The sequence below is a fragment of the Acomys russatus genome, chromosome 25 (genome assembly GCF_903995435.1).
Source record: "Acomys russatus chromosome 25, mAcoRus1.1, whole genome shotgun sequence".
Lineage (NCBI taxonomy): Eukaryota > Metazoa > Chordata > Mammalia > Rodentia > Muridae > Acomys > Acomys russatus.
In genome coordinates this window covers 43,046,025-43,062,324 of record NC_067161.1, presented here as the reverse complement: position 1 = coordinate 43,062,324, position 16,300 = coordinate 43,046,025, and the positions used below count along the sequence as shown (strand labels likewise).

General features: G+C 46.8%; 2 protein-coding genes across 3 annotated transcripts in view; one reads left to right on the top strand and one right to left on the bottom strand.

Annotated features, from left to right (window-relative positions):
* Ttc19 (tetratricopeptide repeat domain 19) overlaps positions 1-2,785 on the bottom strand; it is a 28,156-nt gene extending 25,371 nt beyond the window's left edge. For both annotated transcript variants that reach the window (XM_051168403.1, XM_051168404.1), the window contains exons 1-3: positions 2,605-2,785; positions 2,401-2,513; positions 314-424 (exon numbers count right to left, since the gene is read on the bottom strand). In XM_051168403.1, coding sequence (XP_051024360.1) covers positions 314-424; positions 2,401-2,513; positions 2,605-2,770 — 390 coding nt within the window. In that variant the 5' untranslated portion in view covers positions 2,771-2,785. The remainder of the gene's footprint in view (positions 1-313; positions 425-2,400; positions 2,514-2,604) is intronic.
* Positions 2,786-2,851: 66 nt separating this feature from the next.
* Positions 2,852-16,148, top strand: Zswim7 (zinc finger SWIM-type containing 7). The gene is made up of 5 exons (XM_051168407.1): positions 2,852-3,009; positions 5,401-5,422; positions 8,569-8,671; positions 14,602-14,706; positions 15,984-16,148. The coding sequence occupies exons 1-5, from the start codon at positions 2,934-2,936 to the stop codon at positions 16,098-16,100; spliced, it is 423 nt and encodes a 140-aa protein (XP_051024364.1). The 5' UTR covers positions 2,852-2,933; the 3' UTR covers positions 16,101-16,148.
* Positions 16,149-16,300: the final 152 nt, after the last annotated feature.

Sequence of the window (16,300 nt, the reverse complement as noted above, 5' to 3'; positions counted from 1 at the left end):
TCTCAGCACTCGGGAGGCAGAGGCAGGTGGATCGCTGTGAGTTCGAGGCCAGCCTGGTCTACAAAGTGAGTCCAGGACAGCCAAGGCTAACACAGAGAGACTCTATCTTGAAAAACAAAACAAAACAAAACAAAAACAAAAAAAAAGATATTTCTTTCTGGTTTGAAATTTTAAGTGACCATGCAGAGGACACAAAAGTTAAATCTAAGAGAAAACAAAACAGGACATGTGAAAGTCAGGAAGGCAAGTTGGGAGAAACTCTCTCAGTGCCCGGCCCTTCCTCATCAATAGCGCAAGCTGACAGAAGAGTTACCAAATCGTAAGTGTAAGTGATGGCCTTCTTGTTATCACTCTGATACGCAAGCCGGAGAGCATCGTGCAAAATCAGCTCAGCCGCTTCCGGCTCATCTTTCATGATGCTCAGCTGAAGAGAGAAGACAAAGAAAACATTCAATGAGAAGTGAGGAGAGCAGAAGCAGGCTCTGCTACACAGCAGATGCCATGGCAACACGCGTCAAAGTTCCTCACTCAGCACGTGTCCAGGCGCCACATCGGCGGAGGTGACAGGGAGACGCGTGGCCCCCACCCCACCCCTGCATCTAGGTGTGCTCAGGTAACAAAGTTTTAACTAACAGATCAGACAGAAGGAATGCGAGCAATGTTTACTTTCTTCTTTCACTGCAGAGACAGTGACCAGGCTGACTTCTAACCCACAGAGATCCACCTGCCTCTGCAGTTCAAAGTGTGCACCACCACAGCTGGCACTGTATTTGCTTTGTAAGGAAGCCTTTCACCTTCCACCTCTTTTTCTCTTCCTGGAGATTACAGGAGATCATGTAGGACAAGTAGGCTTCATTAAAACTCAGGAAAAGAGGAATGAATAAAAAAAACAACACAACGGAAGCCAAGGTGGGGGGTGGGGGGCAGGGGGGTGGGGGGGCACGGAATTGGGGGGTGGGGGGCAGGGGAATAGGGAGTGGGGGGTGGGGGGCAGGGGGATGGAGGCACGGAATTGGGGGGTGGGGGGCAGGGGGATGGGGAGTGGGGGGTGGGGGGGCAGGGGGATGGAGAGTGGGGGGTTGGGGGGCAGGGGGATGGGGGGCATGGAATGGGGGGGTGGGGGGCAGGGGGATGGGGGGTGGGGGGCAGGGGGATGGAGGGCATAGGGATTGGGGGGGTGGGGGGGCAGGGGGATTGGGGAGGATAGGGGGGGGGGGGTGGTGTCTGATTTAATGGGAACCAGGGAAGTGTCCAAGAAAACAAAGAGCAAAAGTGAGGCAAGGAGACTAAGGAGTCAACCAGTAAGAGACAGAACACTGACCCCAACAGAGATAATGAGTGAAGGCACCACAGGTTGAAAATGGTCCTTCGGAAGAAATGCAAGGTAGGTGGGGAGAGGCCTCAGGAGGGGGGGCGGGGGCAGCTGGCTTAGATCACTTCCAGTCCTGCAACCCCTGAGGTGGGGGGGGGGGGGGCTGGTCTGTGCTTTCTCAAAGAAACTGTGAGAGGACACTCAATTAACAGGCAAGAAGGCACTATGATCTGATTTACACTTGCACTCAGATTGCCGCATGGAGAAAGGGCCACAGGGGGCAAGAGAACAGGACCTGATTGAGGAAAACTGCAGCAATCGAAGGGGAAAAGGTTGGGAGGGGGGGTGTTAAGAAGTGTTTTTGATTTCATGACAACTGTGTTTATTGCTGTGACCTGGGAATTATCAACCACACGCTTTAAGAGCCGCTATGGTTTTTTTTTTAATATTGATTTTTTTTAGGTGTTAAAGAGAAGACTGTTTTAAGAACATATTTGTGGGGAGGCATTGAAGACTAAGAGCTTAAAAAAAAAAAAAAGAAAGAATAAGCGCTTAGTTCGGGGCATGCGAAATCTGAGGGGTAGCTGGGGCCTCACAATAGAGGCAGCACGTCAGTGTCATACTGCAGTCTGTGAATACAAATGTGGACGTTATTCAAATCAAGTCGATATTGATCCCATTGGAAGAGATTAAATAAACCTGGAGATTTAAAAAAAAATGTTTTAAAAAAGGATGTGGAGAAGCATCCTCTGGACGCAAGCCAAAAGACATAAACGATTCTAAATTATATATTCGGGGCCTCACACATACTCTATGCACAAAATGACATTTCAGCCTGGCTGGTTAACTGATTAAAACCACCCTCGCAAAACATCCTCAATCGCTATGTTTGGACCAAAAAAAAAAAAAAAAAGTGGGTGGGGGGGTGAGGGTGCTGCCTCCACCTGCACTCAGGACTGCGGAGGTTTTGCTGCAGGATTCGACAAGGATGAGTCTGGACGGAACCCAACCTTCCACCTGGGGCCAATCGATCCGGACCTCGGGAAAGCGGAGCAGAGAGCGCGCGCACGCCGGGCCGAGCCCCTCACCTTGGCTCTCTTCAGCAGCTGGATGATCTCGGCCTCCGCTTCGTCCGCCTCGTCCGCCTCATCCTCTCCCGGCTGCTCCTCCGCCGACGCTGGCCGCGAGAACCAGGCGAGCGCTGCGAGAAGCGGCTCAGAGGTCACGGGGACCGACCCGCGCCCCCGCCCGCCCGCCCGCTCGCCCGGCCCCGCCCGGAGCGCGCCTCTCACCTGCCAACAGCGGCAGCAGCCCCTGGCCCCGCGACGGCGCGCCTCGGGCCCGCAGCCCCTGGGCGCCCGCCCGCTCCGGCAGCAGGCGCGCCGCGCAGCTCCCGCACCGCCGGCCCGCCGCCCGCAGCAGGGTCCGGCCCAGACGCCAGCGCAGAAGCCGGAACATACCGACGCGTCCTCAGCGCTCCGCTGGCCCCGGCTGGCCCGGGACGCTCCGCCCACCCGCCCGCGTGCGCGGTGACGTAGACCGACGTCACGCCGCCCCGCCTCCGGCCTGGAGCGGGTGGGGAGTTCGCTTGCGTCCCGGAGGAGAACGCGGGCGGCGAGCCATGGCGGTCACGCTGCCGGAGGTCGTGGAGGAGCTCCTGAACGAGATGGCCGCCGCTGTGCGGGACAGCGCGAGAAGTATGGCGCGCGCGCGCGCGCGGGGGCTTTTTATTCTTACCCCGCGTGGTTCTGTCTCTAAAGCCTCTACTCGTTACAGCGTTTAAGTAAACGCAGGAATTTGAGGGACTGGAGGGCGGGTCCCCGAGTGCGAGCGGGTCTGTGGGAACCCCGGGTGCGTAAGGAGAGCCGCTGTGTACACACGAGGAAGTGGGCAAGGGCAGAAGCCTAGAAATTTTTGAGTTACAGGCCGTGCTGTGAAGTTTAAAGATAATACTCTCGTTTACTTGGTTTAGTAAATATATTTTACTAAAAACAATCTAGGGACGCAAACCCTGAACTTCTGGCACCTGAAAAGCACTTTTTTCCCTGTGGCCAGCAGAGGGCGCCCTACTCCTGGCTCGAACAAAATGACTAAACCAGGATGATCTTTTGCATAGCAGCCAGCGTAGGAGGATCTAAGCTTGTAGAGTAAATCCTACCACAGCATAAGACCGGCACAAGGCTGTAATCTCTACACTTGAGAAGTGGAGGCAAGAAGATGCTTTAGCCTTGTGAGTGCTGCAGTAACAGGCCTGTACCTAGCGTTTCGACTTCCTTTTGAAATGTCGGTGTGTATCTGTGTACCATGTCGGTGCAGTGCCCCCAGAGGCCCACAGATGGCATCAGATCTCCTTGGATTGGAATGTGAGAGAGCTTGGGGCTGAGCCATCACTCTAGCCCCTCAGTTCTTATCTCATGTTGGTTGAGTCCACAGAGGTTGATCCCATGGGTGTGGAGAGCCAGTTATATCTTCTTTATGACCACGATGCTCAATCTTCTGATAAGATTTTATTCAAGTTTTATTTTTATTTATGTGTGTACATGTGTGCATGTACACGTGTGTGAGGAAGCCCCTAGAAGCCAGAAGAGGTAGTTGGACCTGTGAAGCTGGCAGCACAGGCAGTTAAGAGCCACCCGAGTATGGGTGCTGGAAACCAAACTCGAGCCCTTTTTTGAGAACAGCCAGCTCTCCAGCCCCTGGTTTGGTTTTCCACTCTGCCTTAAGGCACTCTTGACTCAACTTGACATTTGTTTTTTTCTTTCTAGTACCCCTATCACTTGGTTATCGAATGTCCTATATTGCCCCTGAGTGATTTATCTCCTATATTTCATCTTTTTGTTCCTTAACCTACTTCCTGGGAACTTCCTTCAACTGTATCTTCCAGACTTTCTATGATGTTTTTATTTCTGATATTATATTTAATTTATAATTTTCCCCTGAAAGTAACTTTTATAACTCAAGCCAAATTTTATTATTGCATTAGCTTTTTTGTTCTGACACTAATAATAGTGGCTGGAACTTTCCCTCTGACTTCAGTTTCCCCTCTAGTTAGATCGGTTGTTGCCTCTTTACTTTGTTCTGGTAATTCTTAGTGGTCATGTTTAAGAGTAGGACTTACAGGAAATGGATGTCACTGTAGTCCTGGTTACTTACCAGAGTGTCCATCCCAGTGCTATTCCCTGTTGACTTGGTCAGAGTCCCTCATCCTCCTCCCTCAAGGGTGAAGACCTGGGAGAATAGCTCAGTGGCAGAGGGAAGAGGAAGAGGGCTGGTTGCTCATCTTACAAGAGCCATGTTGGGAAGAGAGCAGCAAGTCCCCTGTTTTGGGTGTTTCCTCGTAGTCCAGAAACTTGAAAATCAGTGGTCATCTGTCAAAATGAGGGAGCAACAGCCACGCACAGCTAAGAAAGGAATGGTGACTGGTCCTTTTATAAATTTATCTTTTAAAGATATATTTATTATTATACATACAGTGCTCTGCCTTCATGTACACCTGCAGGCCAGAAGAGGGCATCAGATCTCGTTATAGATGGTTGTGAGCCACCATGTGGTTGCTGGGAATTGAACTCAAGACCTCTGGAAGAGCAGTCGGTGCTCTTAACCTCTGAGCCATCTCTCCAGCCCCCCTATTTATTTATTTTTGAGACATGGTCTATGTAGCCTTGGCTGTCCTGGAATTCAGTATGTAGACCAGGCTGGCCTCGAACTCACAGAGACCTGCCTGCCTGTGTGCTGAGGGGGCTTGTGAAGGAGGATGGGGGGTTCTGGAACATGTGTCAGGCTTGTGTTTGGTTCTCCCTACCGAGAGCTCAGGACTCATCATGCTGAGGTCTGCCTGGAGAGTTATGTTTCGAGTATATTTTAGCTGTTGTCCCTTTCCCCGACCCCTCCTGCTACCTTTTCACCCTTGGGAGCTAATGGTTTTTTTAAAGTTCGTAAACATCCTTTTATTATTGTTTCAGTGGGACTTGGAGGAAGAGTAGAGTTGGATTACATAGGTTCCCTTTATGTCTTATGTGGTGATTTGGTTACAGTTGTTATAAGGTCTTCATGTCTGTATCTAATTAACTTTCCATCCCGCTTTACAGTTCCCGATGAGCTTCTCTTATCGTAAGTACATACTCTTGTGTGATCTATTTTTTTTAAAAAAAAATTATCCTGTTTTAAGAACAAGATCCTTTCAGCACTACTTGTCTTGGTCTTTTAAAATAGGAAGAGGAAGTTAGGTGGTGGTAGCACACACCTGTAATCCCAGCACGGGAGGCGGAGACAGGAGGATCGCTGAGATCAAGGCCAGCCAGATCGAGTCCCGGGATAGCCAGGGCTACACAGAGAAACCCTGTCTCAAAAAAACAGAAAGAGAAAAAGGGGCGGGGGGAAGGACAAGGACTGGAAATATGGCTGGCTGCAATTCCGGAGGACCAGCGTTCCTTCCAGAAGGTGCACGGCCTCCCATAACTCCAGCTCTGGGGCATTCAATACTCTTCTGGCCTCTATGAGCGCTGCAAACACACGGTACACAGAGCCATACACATATTCTTTTTTTAATGTTTAAAATAAAAGGCAGACATGGTGGTACACTTGTAATTGCAGCACTTGGAGGGTGGAAGGCAAGAGGACCAGGAGTTCAAGGTCATCCTCCGCTACACTGTAAGTTTGAGGTCAGCCTGACCTATACGAGACCTTGTCTCAAAAACAAAAGAAACTTAAGTCAGATCTGGAGAGCAGACTCAGTGGGTAAGAGTGTTTGGGTTAGCCGGGCGGTGATGGCACACGCCTTTAATCCCAGCACTCGGGAGGCAGAGACAGGAGGATCGCTGTGAGTTCGAGGCCAGGCTGGTCTACAAAGTTAGCCGAGGACAGCCAAGGCTACACAGAGAGACCCTCTCTCGGGGCGGGGGGAGAAAAAGAGTGGGTTGTTCCCAGAACACACCTCAAGAGGTGCACAAAAGCCTAATATCCCCCTCTGACCTCCACGGGCACCTGGGCAGTGCACACAGTGCACATACATATACTCAGACACACGCACTTAACACATAAAACAAATAAATCTTTTTAAGTAAATGAATAAATAGAAAATAAGGTAGTAATAAAAGGATGCAAGTAGCCAAAAACTTTACAGGAGATGATAAATATTACTAATAATCATAAATTACAAATTAAAAGATAATTTTTTTCTATAAAACTCGGAACCACAGGAAAAATGTCCAGGAATGTGGAGAAGCAGTACGTTGCTGGTAGAGACGTGAATTGGAAGGGAGCCTGGTGCCTTAGTCACTGCTCCACTGCTGTGAGCACCATCACAACCAAGGCAACTTATAACAGAGAGCATTTCATTGCAGGCTTGCGTGTAGTTTCAGAGGGTGAGTCCTTGACCATCACAGTGGAGAGCATGGCCCCAGGCAGGCATGGTGCTAGAGACCTTAAGTCTGATCCACAAGCACAAGGCAGGGAGAGAGCAAAACCTCAAAGCCCGCCCCCGTGACACACTTCCTTATCCTTCCCAAATAGTTCCACCAACTGTGGATCAAGCGTTCAAATATATGAGTCTACAGGGGCCACTCTCTGTTCAAACCACCACATCTGACAACTGGCAATATGGCTTTAAAACATACATATTCTTAGACCTAAATGTTCTACTTATAAGAAGGTCTCCCAGAGAAGAAACTGTGCTGCTCATAAAGATTTTACAAGGAGCACATTCACCCACTGCTGACAATGACAGCACAACAAGCTGGAAACAATCTATTCAAAAATAGTTTAAAAATCATCTAGGGAGAGTAAAAATGACTCATTCTTACAGTAGAGTTATTTTTATAGCCATCAAAAGTAATAAAGAAGTATGCATTTGAGAGATATTCATAGAAGTCATGAAAGCTGTTTTAAACATAATTGAAGTTAGCTGTGGCTATCTCTGGTTAAGACATTCTTCAGCAAATTTTGCTTCCTTATTTTTGTTGACTAAATAAACCTTTTATGTATTTGGTGTAGGAAGTTCAAAAGTGTTCCTTCTTAATTCTTCCTAGTAATGTGTGTGAGACTATTTTATGGAAAAATGAATTAATATACATGTTATAGTTTAAACTTCATAAGCAGTGCTATATACGCAAGGATACATAAACGTGTATATACAGTCAGTCCATGAATAATAAAATACAAAAACATTAACAGGGAAGAAGCCAGTAAGTAGCATGAGGTCATCCTTGGATGCAGCTCAGAGGCAGACTTTATTCTGAAATGTATGAGGCCTTGGGCTAATCCCCAGTGCCAGGATGGAGAGAGGGGGGAGGTGGGAGCATAGACAGGCATGGAAAAGAAGGAAATGGATGGGAGCTCTACAGAGACTTATGAAGAGCGCTGCTCTTTTTTTGTTTTTTGTGGATTTTTGTTTTGTTGTTTTTTGTCTTTTGTTTTTGTTGTTTTTGTTTTTGTTTTCTGTATTGGTATAGTCTTTTATTTTAAGGCACACAAAAAATAACTGAAATAAGTGAACAAGATTTTAACACTTATTCTAGGGAGCAAATGAATCCATAAATTTGATTCCATTGGTTGGTTTCTTTTTTCTTTTTTTCTTTTTATTAGGTATACAATGTTCTGTCTGCATGTATACCTGCAGGCCAGAAGAGGGCACCAGATCACATAGATGGCTGTGAGCCACCATGTGGTTGTAGGAATTGCATTCAGGATCTCTGGGGGAGGAGCCATCTCTCCAGCCCCCTAATTTTTTAATTTTATGTGTATGGATGTTTTGTTTGCATGTTTGTCTGTGCACCACATGCATGCAGTGCTCATGGAGGCTAGAGACGGGCATTGGATCTCTTGGAACTAGAGTTACAAATGGTAGGGACCTACCATGTGGGTCTTGAAAATCAAACCCAGGTCTTCAGGAAGAGCAAACAATACTCTTAACCTCTGAGCCATCTCTCCAACCTAACTCCATGGGTTTTGTTAATATTTTTTTCCAAATAAAAAATAGATTTTTGTCTTAAGTCTGGGAGTTGGCTGGGGAGGTAGTTCTGTTGTAAACTGTCTTGCAAACACAGGTGCCTGAGTTCAATCCCAGCGCACTTAAGAAACCCAGCAGTGATGTGTGTGTACAGAGCAGGCTGGTGTGTAACACCCTCTAAAAGAAGTGGATGGCATTTGAGGAACAACACACACACACACACACACAAATAGGGCAGTAATCCTTCATGTCAGATTCTTGCGGGGACTCAGAGTCAGCCCTTCTAACCCAGTGCCTTTGTGTTCCCTAGGCTGAAGTTCATGTTTGGGTCATCGGCCATCCAGGCCTTGGACCTAGTTGATCGAGAGTCCGTCACTTTAATCTCTTCAGCCAGTGGAAGGCGTGTTTACCAGGTAGACATCTAGCAGTGGGGAGAATCAAAACAGAAGCCCCTGGGGCGTAGATCTATTTACAGTCTCTGTGGAAGCTGACGACCGACAGGAAGTACGTCCTTAGTAAAGTTAACATAATGCTAACTTTGAGATTTGTGTTTATTTACTTTGTTTGGTTTGGTTTTCCAAGACAGGGTTCCTCTACATAGCCCTGGCTGTCCTGGAATTCACTCTGTAGACCAGGCTGGCATTGAACTCATAGAGATCCACCTGCCTCTGCCTCTTCCTCCTGATACCGGGACTGAAGGCGTGCATCACTGCCGCTCAGTCTTGTATTTATTTTAAATTGGCAAAAACTATACTTTTATAACATACAATATGATGTCTTGGTACATCATACCTGGTGAGGTAACTTCTTGTTATTGCCATCTCAGTTTATCTTACCTGCTTCTTTTCTTGTGACGAGAACCTGCAAAGACCCACTCTCTTAGAAATTTTCAAGTCTGCAATACATTGGTAGTTGCTGTAGTCTGTAACTCTCCTGGACTTCGCCTCCTTCTTTGACTATCTCCCTGAGCCCCTCTCCTCCACCTCTAAAATGCTGGGTAACAAACCATTCTGCTTTTGCTCCTAATACGTTGGACTATTCTCCATTTTACATACGAGGACATGTAGCATTTGCTCTTTCTATCCCAGGCTTGCTGCACTTAACTCAGTATCTCCAGGCATTGTAGAAGCTAAAGATAAATTTGGCCTTTTGATTCTCCTCAGTAGCACTGTTCAGAACTAACAGTGGTGTGGGAGGCTCTTTCTCAAGGCTAATGGAGTATAGCAGCCTTTGCTGTCTTGTTGGTAGGGGGGCACGTACCCTCCCCCACCATACATTTATTGCTGTCTTGTTGGTGGGGGGCATGTACCCTCCCCCACCATACATTTATTTATTGACATTTTCATCACGTTCATACTCTTTCATGTACAGGAAGAAGTCAAAATGTTCCTTGAAGTCATTTCCTATATACAGAATAATGTTGTCAACATTGCTCTTTCAAAACTGTTGTCAAGTATTTATAATGAGTCAGACTCCTGCGATCAGGAAGTCCATGCGGGCCTCAGTTTGCCCCTTGGAGCTTACAGCAGATTTGTGGAGTGACACCTCTCACCATACTCTGAGTTGTTAAGCAAAGTGTTTCTTTTGCAAGAAACTGAAATGTAGAGGGTAAAATAACAGTCACATCTGGTTACCCCACACTGCCAGACTTATAACCTGACACTAGGGAAAAAAAGACGATATAAACAGCAGGCCAGCTAACCACCTGCTCCCCAGGTTAGCTGCGTGAGACAGTGGTAAATGCAGCTGTGGTTGAGAGAAGGGCATCTTATGGAGGACACAGAAACGCGAGCAGTGGTGACTCAAGCTGGCGCTGGGCTCAGAACGGTGAAGAAAGACACCAGATGCCGTCAGCAGGCAGGGAATTTACATTGTTTTAAATCTAGCTTCCAGGGAACTTCTCAGAGCCAGACCAAGTCAGTAACTCTTATTAAAAGAAAGTGCCATTAATTCTTAGAGGGAAGATGACTTGAACAAAGCCTGCTTTAACAAATGCATGTCCCTACTTATGAACCAACCTGCCAGTTCATACTGCAGCCCACCTTAATTGACTTGGCAGATCACCATGTAGTCCATTAAGGAAAATTGAGTATTGGATATATTTACAATTTTTGGATAGTACTTTCCTACTCAAAGGGAATTTTCTCATGGTGGATTTATAGATGAAAAAATAATTGGGATCACTAAGTTTGTTTCTTTTTGGTTTGTTTGTTTTGTTTTGTTTTTTGTTTGTTTGTTTTTTTGAGACAGGGTTTCTCTGTGTAGCCTTGGCTGTCCTGGACTCACTTTGTAGACCAGGCTGGCCTCAAACTCACAGAGATCTGCGTGCCTCTGCCTCCCAGAGTGCTGGGATTACAGGGGTGCACCACCACACCCAGCTTGTTTCTTGGGTGTTATCTTTTGATATTTTATATACTTAAAATATCCAAAATTTAGAGGACCCCTCCAATCTTCCCGTAGTTTTTTACTGTAGAATTTTTTTTTTAAGTGTCAAATTAAAATATTTTTTGGTCTTAGCTCCTTTACCATCATAACCCTTGACCAGAACCAGCAGACTTCTAGCTGTCTCCTAATTATGTGTTCTGGCTACCAGCTAAAATTTCAAAGACTTTATTTAAAACAATTTTATTTATTTTTGTCAATATGACTTTTTAAATAGTTGTCTGTCACGTTCTTTATTATACTATGTTGCTTTGTCATAAAAAAAAAAAACAAATTCTCCCTAGATACGTAGCTGTCAGCTTTGACTTTGATTTGAATTCAATGAGACTAGAAATCTCAGATAGCCTCACACCAACCTTATGGTGCATTGCACAATAAGACAGTAAGAATCTGGCTTAGCAACAAGATTGGAGAGAGGGGACACATTGTCTTACTCCTGATTGTAGTGATAATGGTTGGAGTTTTTCTGCATGCATCATATTTGCTACAGACTGGTATACTTATTGTCTTTAATATATTGAGATATGTCCTCTATGTCCTTATACTGTCAGAACATTTATCATGTAATAATATAAGATTTTGCCAAAGGACTTATATGGCATGTTCTTTCTTTCCTTGGTTTATTGTATTATGGCCTATATTTATTAATTTTCATATGTTGAACTATTCCTGTATCTCTTAATGAAATCAAATGATCATTTCTCTGAGTATTCCTTATTTCAAAGGTTTGTGTTAAAATTTCTAGTAGTTAATTTGATAGTTCTGGCTTTAAAAGGTGACTTTACCTTTCTCTCTTGCATTTTTCAATTCCTTTTATTACTCTGTGGTTTTGTATTATAATTATTTCATGGGTATTTTCTCTTTTCTCATGTTTATTTGGTATTCTGTGTGCTGCTTGTACCAGGCTGGACATTTCTTTATTTAGGATTTTGGTATTTTATCAGTGATTTCATTAAAAGATGTTTTGATGCCTAATAAAAAAAATATTTCACAGAAGAGAAAAAAAAAAGAATCAGGCTTAGTTCTTGGGTTATGTAAGATGGTAAAGGCTGACTCAGACACTGCCTGCTACCCGGCTAGTCGCCGGTCCATGCGTCAGCTCCGTGCATTCCCTAGGTCAGCCCTAACATCTTCACTGTTCTCTGGGTGTAATGTGTAATTATTTTTAAGTCATCCTTGGTCGCTGTCACCGGAGCTGCTTTCTAGACACTTTCAGCTCAGGAAGGGGCTGCTTGGGTCAGGAGAGGCCAAGTGCTGGCAGTGGCCTGGGAGTCTGAAAGGCCCTGACTGCACCTCCACAGAAGGCAGTGTGGCCCCGCTCCTGACAGCCTCTCAGCAGTCCCGTTATGAAGCAGCATTCCTGCCGAACATTATAGAACATTGCGTGCCACAGGCTCAGCTGTTCACTCACTCACACAGCCGGTCCGCTTCAGGACAGGACCGGTGAAGCCTCTTTCCAGAAAGAGGCAGCAAACACAGGAAACTATCAGTGCAGCTCCCTAACGGTCTGTAGCCTAGGGGCCTGCGGTGGTTCTGAGGCTGACCTGGGAATGCCTGAGGAGCAGGGCTCCTTCTCCTTACAAGCTCCTGAAGTCACTACAGACTTCCTGCCAGGAGCTCCTGTGAATCCAGTCCTGGTCTTGAGTGTGTTCTTTCCTGCTTTGCTTCTTTTTAAAAATCTAGTGGAGTAGGAGAGGAGGTGGGAGGCTGAAGGGGCCACATTCCAGCCTGTGCTAAGAAAGTACAACTCCGAGCAGTTCCTGTAAGAGGGCCCTTCTTCCACTGAAGAGCGAAGGCACTGAATTAAGTTACGCCTAAAGTCAATTTCCAGTTCTAAACATTTCTAGCTCAGATTTTTGTCTGATTGTTGGGTTCATTAGTAGTCAACTGTTAGATAAGGAAGAAGCAAATTAAAGCACTTATTGTCTTTAGAGTATCTGCTGCCCCAGGCGTCTGACCAGTTTACTTCCAGTCTCAGACAGCCTTTGAAAGGAGAAGGCTGCGGAACCTCTGTAGAATTTATCCCTGTCCCTACATTCCCAGGCCTTGGTTCAACTTAAATCAGTTAGCACTGTGATAGGCCCAGGGCCTGCAGGGGTCTGCAGGGTTTGCCTGCTTAAGTCCAAATCTAGAGAGAAAAGACGGGGGAGCCAAGTAAAGAAAGAACTTTGAGTTGTTTTCTTGGTAGTCTGGAGAGCCAGCGATTACCCATGTCACGGTTGAGCTTTCTTTAGGGTTAAGTGGGAAGCAGGCAGCTTCGATGTCCGTTCGGTCTTTTAGACTCACTGGGGATATTGTACCGTTAGTGTCTGGGGTGTGTGTGTGTCCTGTTCACAACACAGCAGCCTCAGGATAGGGCTGTGGAAGATGTGGCTTTAACAGCTGATTTAAAGCAGGTCTAGTGTTGCATGAGCATGGGGGAAGGGCATTCCTAGTCACCTGAAAGCCCCACAGACTTCTGCTGACTTACTCAACAAATGAGCAGAATAGCTGTATCATGCTTAGCACTAAACAAACAGAAGCATGACACTTGAGCCCGTTATTTCCTCTAGTTAAGGCCTTACCTATTGTCTGTCCTCAGGTTGGGGCAGAGGATCCTGGGAATGCTGACATTACAATTTTAACAAATCCTGACCTTCCGTTTAGATTGCCATCTTAAAGCCTAACTTTAATTTGACAGCCTTCTGGCAAATTCAGACATGACGGTCCATTGTAAAATACCTGAAATGTTTGTCCCTCCCTTTCGTGATCATAATCTGGTACTTCGTTTGGACGTCAGCTCTCAGGGTGCAGCCTGTGGTGTCAGCTGGTGTTCACCAGCACAGTGAACATCTGCCGTAAGTCACTGTGAACTGGCTAACAGTTTCAGAGGTTGCCAGCCATGGTCACTGGGTGGGCCCTGTTGTGGGTCTATGGCAGCACAGTATATCACAACAGGAGCACAAGGCCAAGAAGGCCTCTTCACCCCACAGCCGGAAGCAAACACAAGACAGGAAGGAGGTTCAAATCCCAGTGTCTCCTGCAAAGGCATGCTCCCAGAGACCTCACTTCCTCTAACTATATCCTACCTCCTAAAGGCTCTACCATTCCCCACGTGCCTGGGAGACAGCAACCAAGCTTCCAACACATGTGCCTTTAGGGATGTTCAGAATCCAAACTATAGCAAGTTGCCAACGAAACATGTTTGGCTGCTCAGGACTAGAGTGGTTTCGCCAGCAAACTGGCCCAATCACATCACAGACAAACTTGTTTTCTTTTGTGCTCGTTTTGACTGTCACCAAGGGTGTTTGTTGCACTGGGCCCCTCACCGACACCCACAAGCCTGTGTCCTTCTATCCCGGTAGATGAGTAGGCAGGTCTGAACTTGCCTCCTTCCTGAGCCCTCGGTCCTAGCAGCTGAGTCATCCTTTTCACAAGACTCTGCACTCAGATGCTTCTCGCTCAGCCCTCACTACTGTCTTCATCCGAGAGCCGCCCTGTTTCTGCTCCGCTTGCACTCTCTCCCCATTCTCATCCTCTCGGGGAATGTAACAGTAGCTTTAGAAATGTCTGTGCATGCTGTCTAATAGCACAGGTTAAGGAGCCCACAGTAAAATGTACACTAGAAACTTTCCCTTCACTTCTTTTTAGCTCCTACAGGCTGAGACCTGTGCATCACACGGACCAACGCGGCTGTGTGGATGGCTGAATTAGGCTGAAAGAAAGTCCTCCATTGTCCAAAGTCCTTGAAAGCCGAGGAGATAAGAGTTCGCACACTGCAGAGAGAAGACTCACACTTCCCCTTCTGTATAAACCCCACTGCAGTTCTTCAGTGATGTCATAAGTAACTGACACATTGCATGGACTGTCAGGAAAGAAGTCGTACCAGGAGGCCTGACACTATGCATCTTTTTCTTCCCAGGTGCTTGGGAGTTCTGGCAGGACATACACATGTCTGGCTTCCTGTCATTACTGCTCATGCCCAGCGTTCTCCTTCTCAGTGCTCCGGAAGGGTGACAGCCTGCTGGTAAGAATGGGAGAGAAGGGGCTAGCCTCAGCTCAGACTTGAAGATGGGGGTGGGGTGGGAGCTTACACAGAATGGGGATCCGCTCAATGTTGGAAGAAATCGTGGTTTCTTGTCCTTGTCTTAGTCACCTCATGGACTTAGCCTCCTAAAAACACAGTGTTGTTTTTGGTGTTTTACCAGTTTCCTGCTTTTTAATTTAATATTTGTTTATTTTATGGATGTGAGTACACTGTCTTCATGCACACCAGGAGAGGGCATCAGATCCTATTATAGATGGTTGTGAGCCACCATGTGGTTGCTGGGAATTGAACTCAGGACTTCTGGAAGAGCTCAGTGCTCTTAACCGCTGAGCCATCTCTCCAGCCCTCCAGCTTTTTAACTTAAAAGGTCGTAGATGAGGTTGTAGGAGGCAGTAAGGTAATCTTGGAAATGAGCACTGGGGAAGTGGACGATGCCTGTAAAGAGAGAACTAAAGGAAGGATGTCCCCACCTCACCCCTGCTCATAAAGACAGCCTGGCCTCACATGCACGCTCACATGGAACAGGAACACCCCTGTCTGCACCCCTAAGTCTTTGTGAGACCACCAGTGTCCGGAGCACCAAGTAAGAACAGCACATACCTGCACACTCCTGGTTCTAAAGGGAACGACACACTGCTCTCCTAACGTGCTCAGCCCTTAGCCTTGCCAAAGTAGAGAGCAATGAAGGCCACCTCAGTCCTCCCTTTGTTATACTATTAGCAATTTAAAATCTTGGGAGTTTGGTGCCAACTTGAACAGCTCTATTCATTCATACATGTACACACACACAGACACGTAGACACAAAACCACTAGCCACCAGTATGGTACATTTCACCTGTAAAATGACAGGACTGAACCATGGTACTCTCGGGATCCAATGCTGTGTTCTGTGACATAGGTCTAACACAGCCATCCGCCCACATGTGTGCATGCGTGAGAATTTCCCCTGCACTGCTTCCCGACCCCAGAAGGCAGCGATGGCTAGAGGGAAGCAGTGGCTCTACACGTTCATTATGGTCGGGCTATGTTTGTAGTGGCTGTGTGGCTATCAGAGTCGCATGAGCTCACTGGGGAGGAGCACTGAGCAGCGTAGTGGCTCCAGGACCATCAGCCATTGGTGTGACCACACTCTGAAGGCCAGGAGGAAACCATGGCCAAGTCTCCCTCTCCTCCTTGCATGTGATAGTGAGGGCTTGACTAGACTGGCCAAACATGATCCTGCTTGTTCCTAACAGGTTTGTGTCTTGTATTCCAGTGTAAGCATCTCCTGGCCATTTATCTTAGTCAGGTTATGAGAAACTGCCAGCAGCTCAGTGTGTCTGACAAGCAACTGACAGCCCTGTTATTGATGGAGAAGACACAAGAAGCATAAAAGGTGCAGACAGAAGCCTACCAGGAAATGCATTCAGCATCTCAAGGCTCACAAAGCAGAGATGACATGGACTTCCAGACTTGTGACCATCACTTTGCTTTCACAGGCTGCAGGATGGGCTCTGGATTGGCACTGTCGGCTGCAGAAGGCTTGTGTGTGGTTAAGAGCTCTTTACGATCTTAACGTGAACCAGCCTCTGA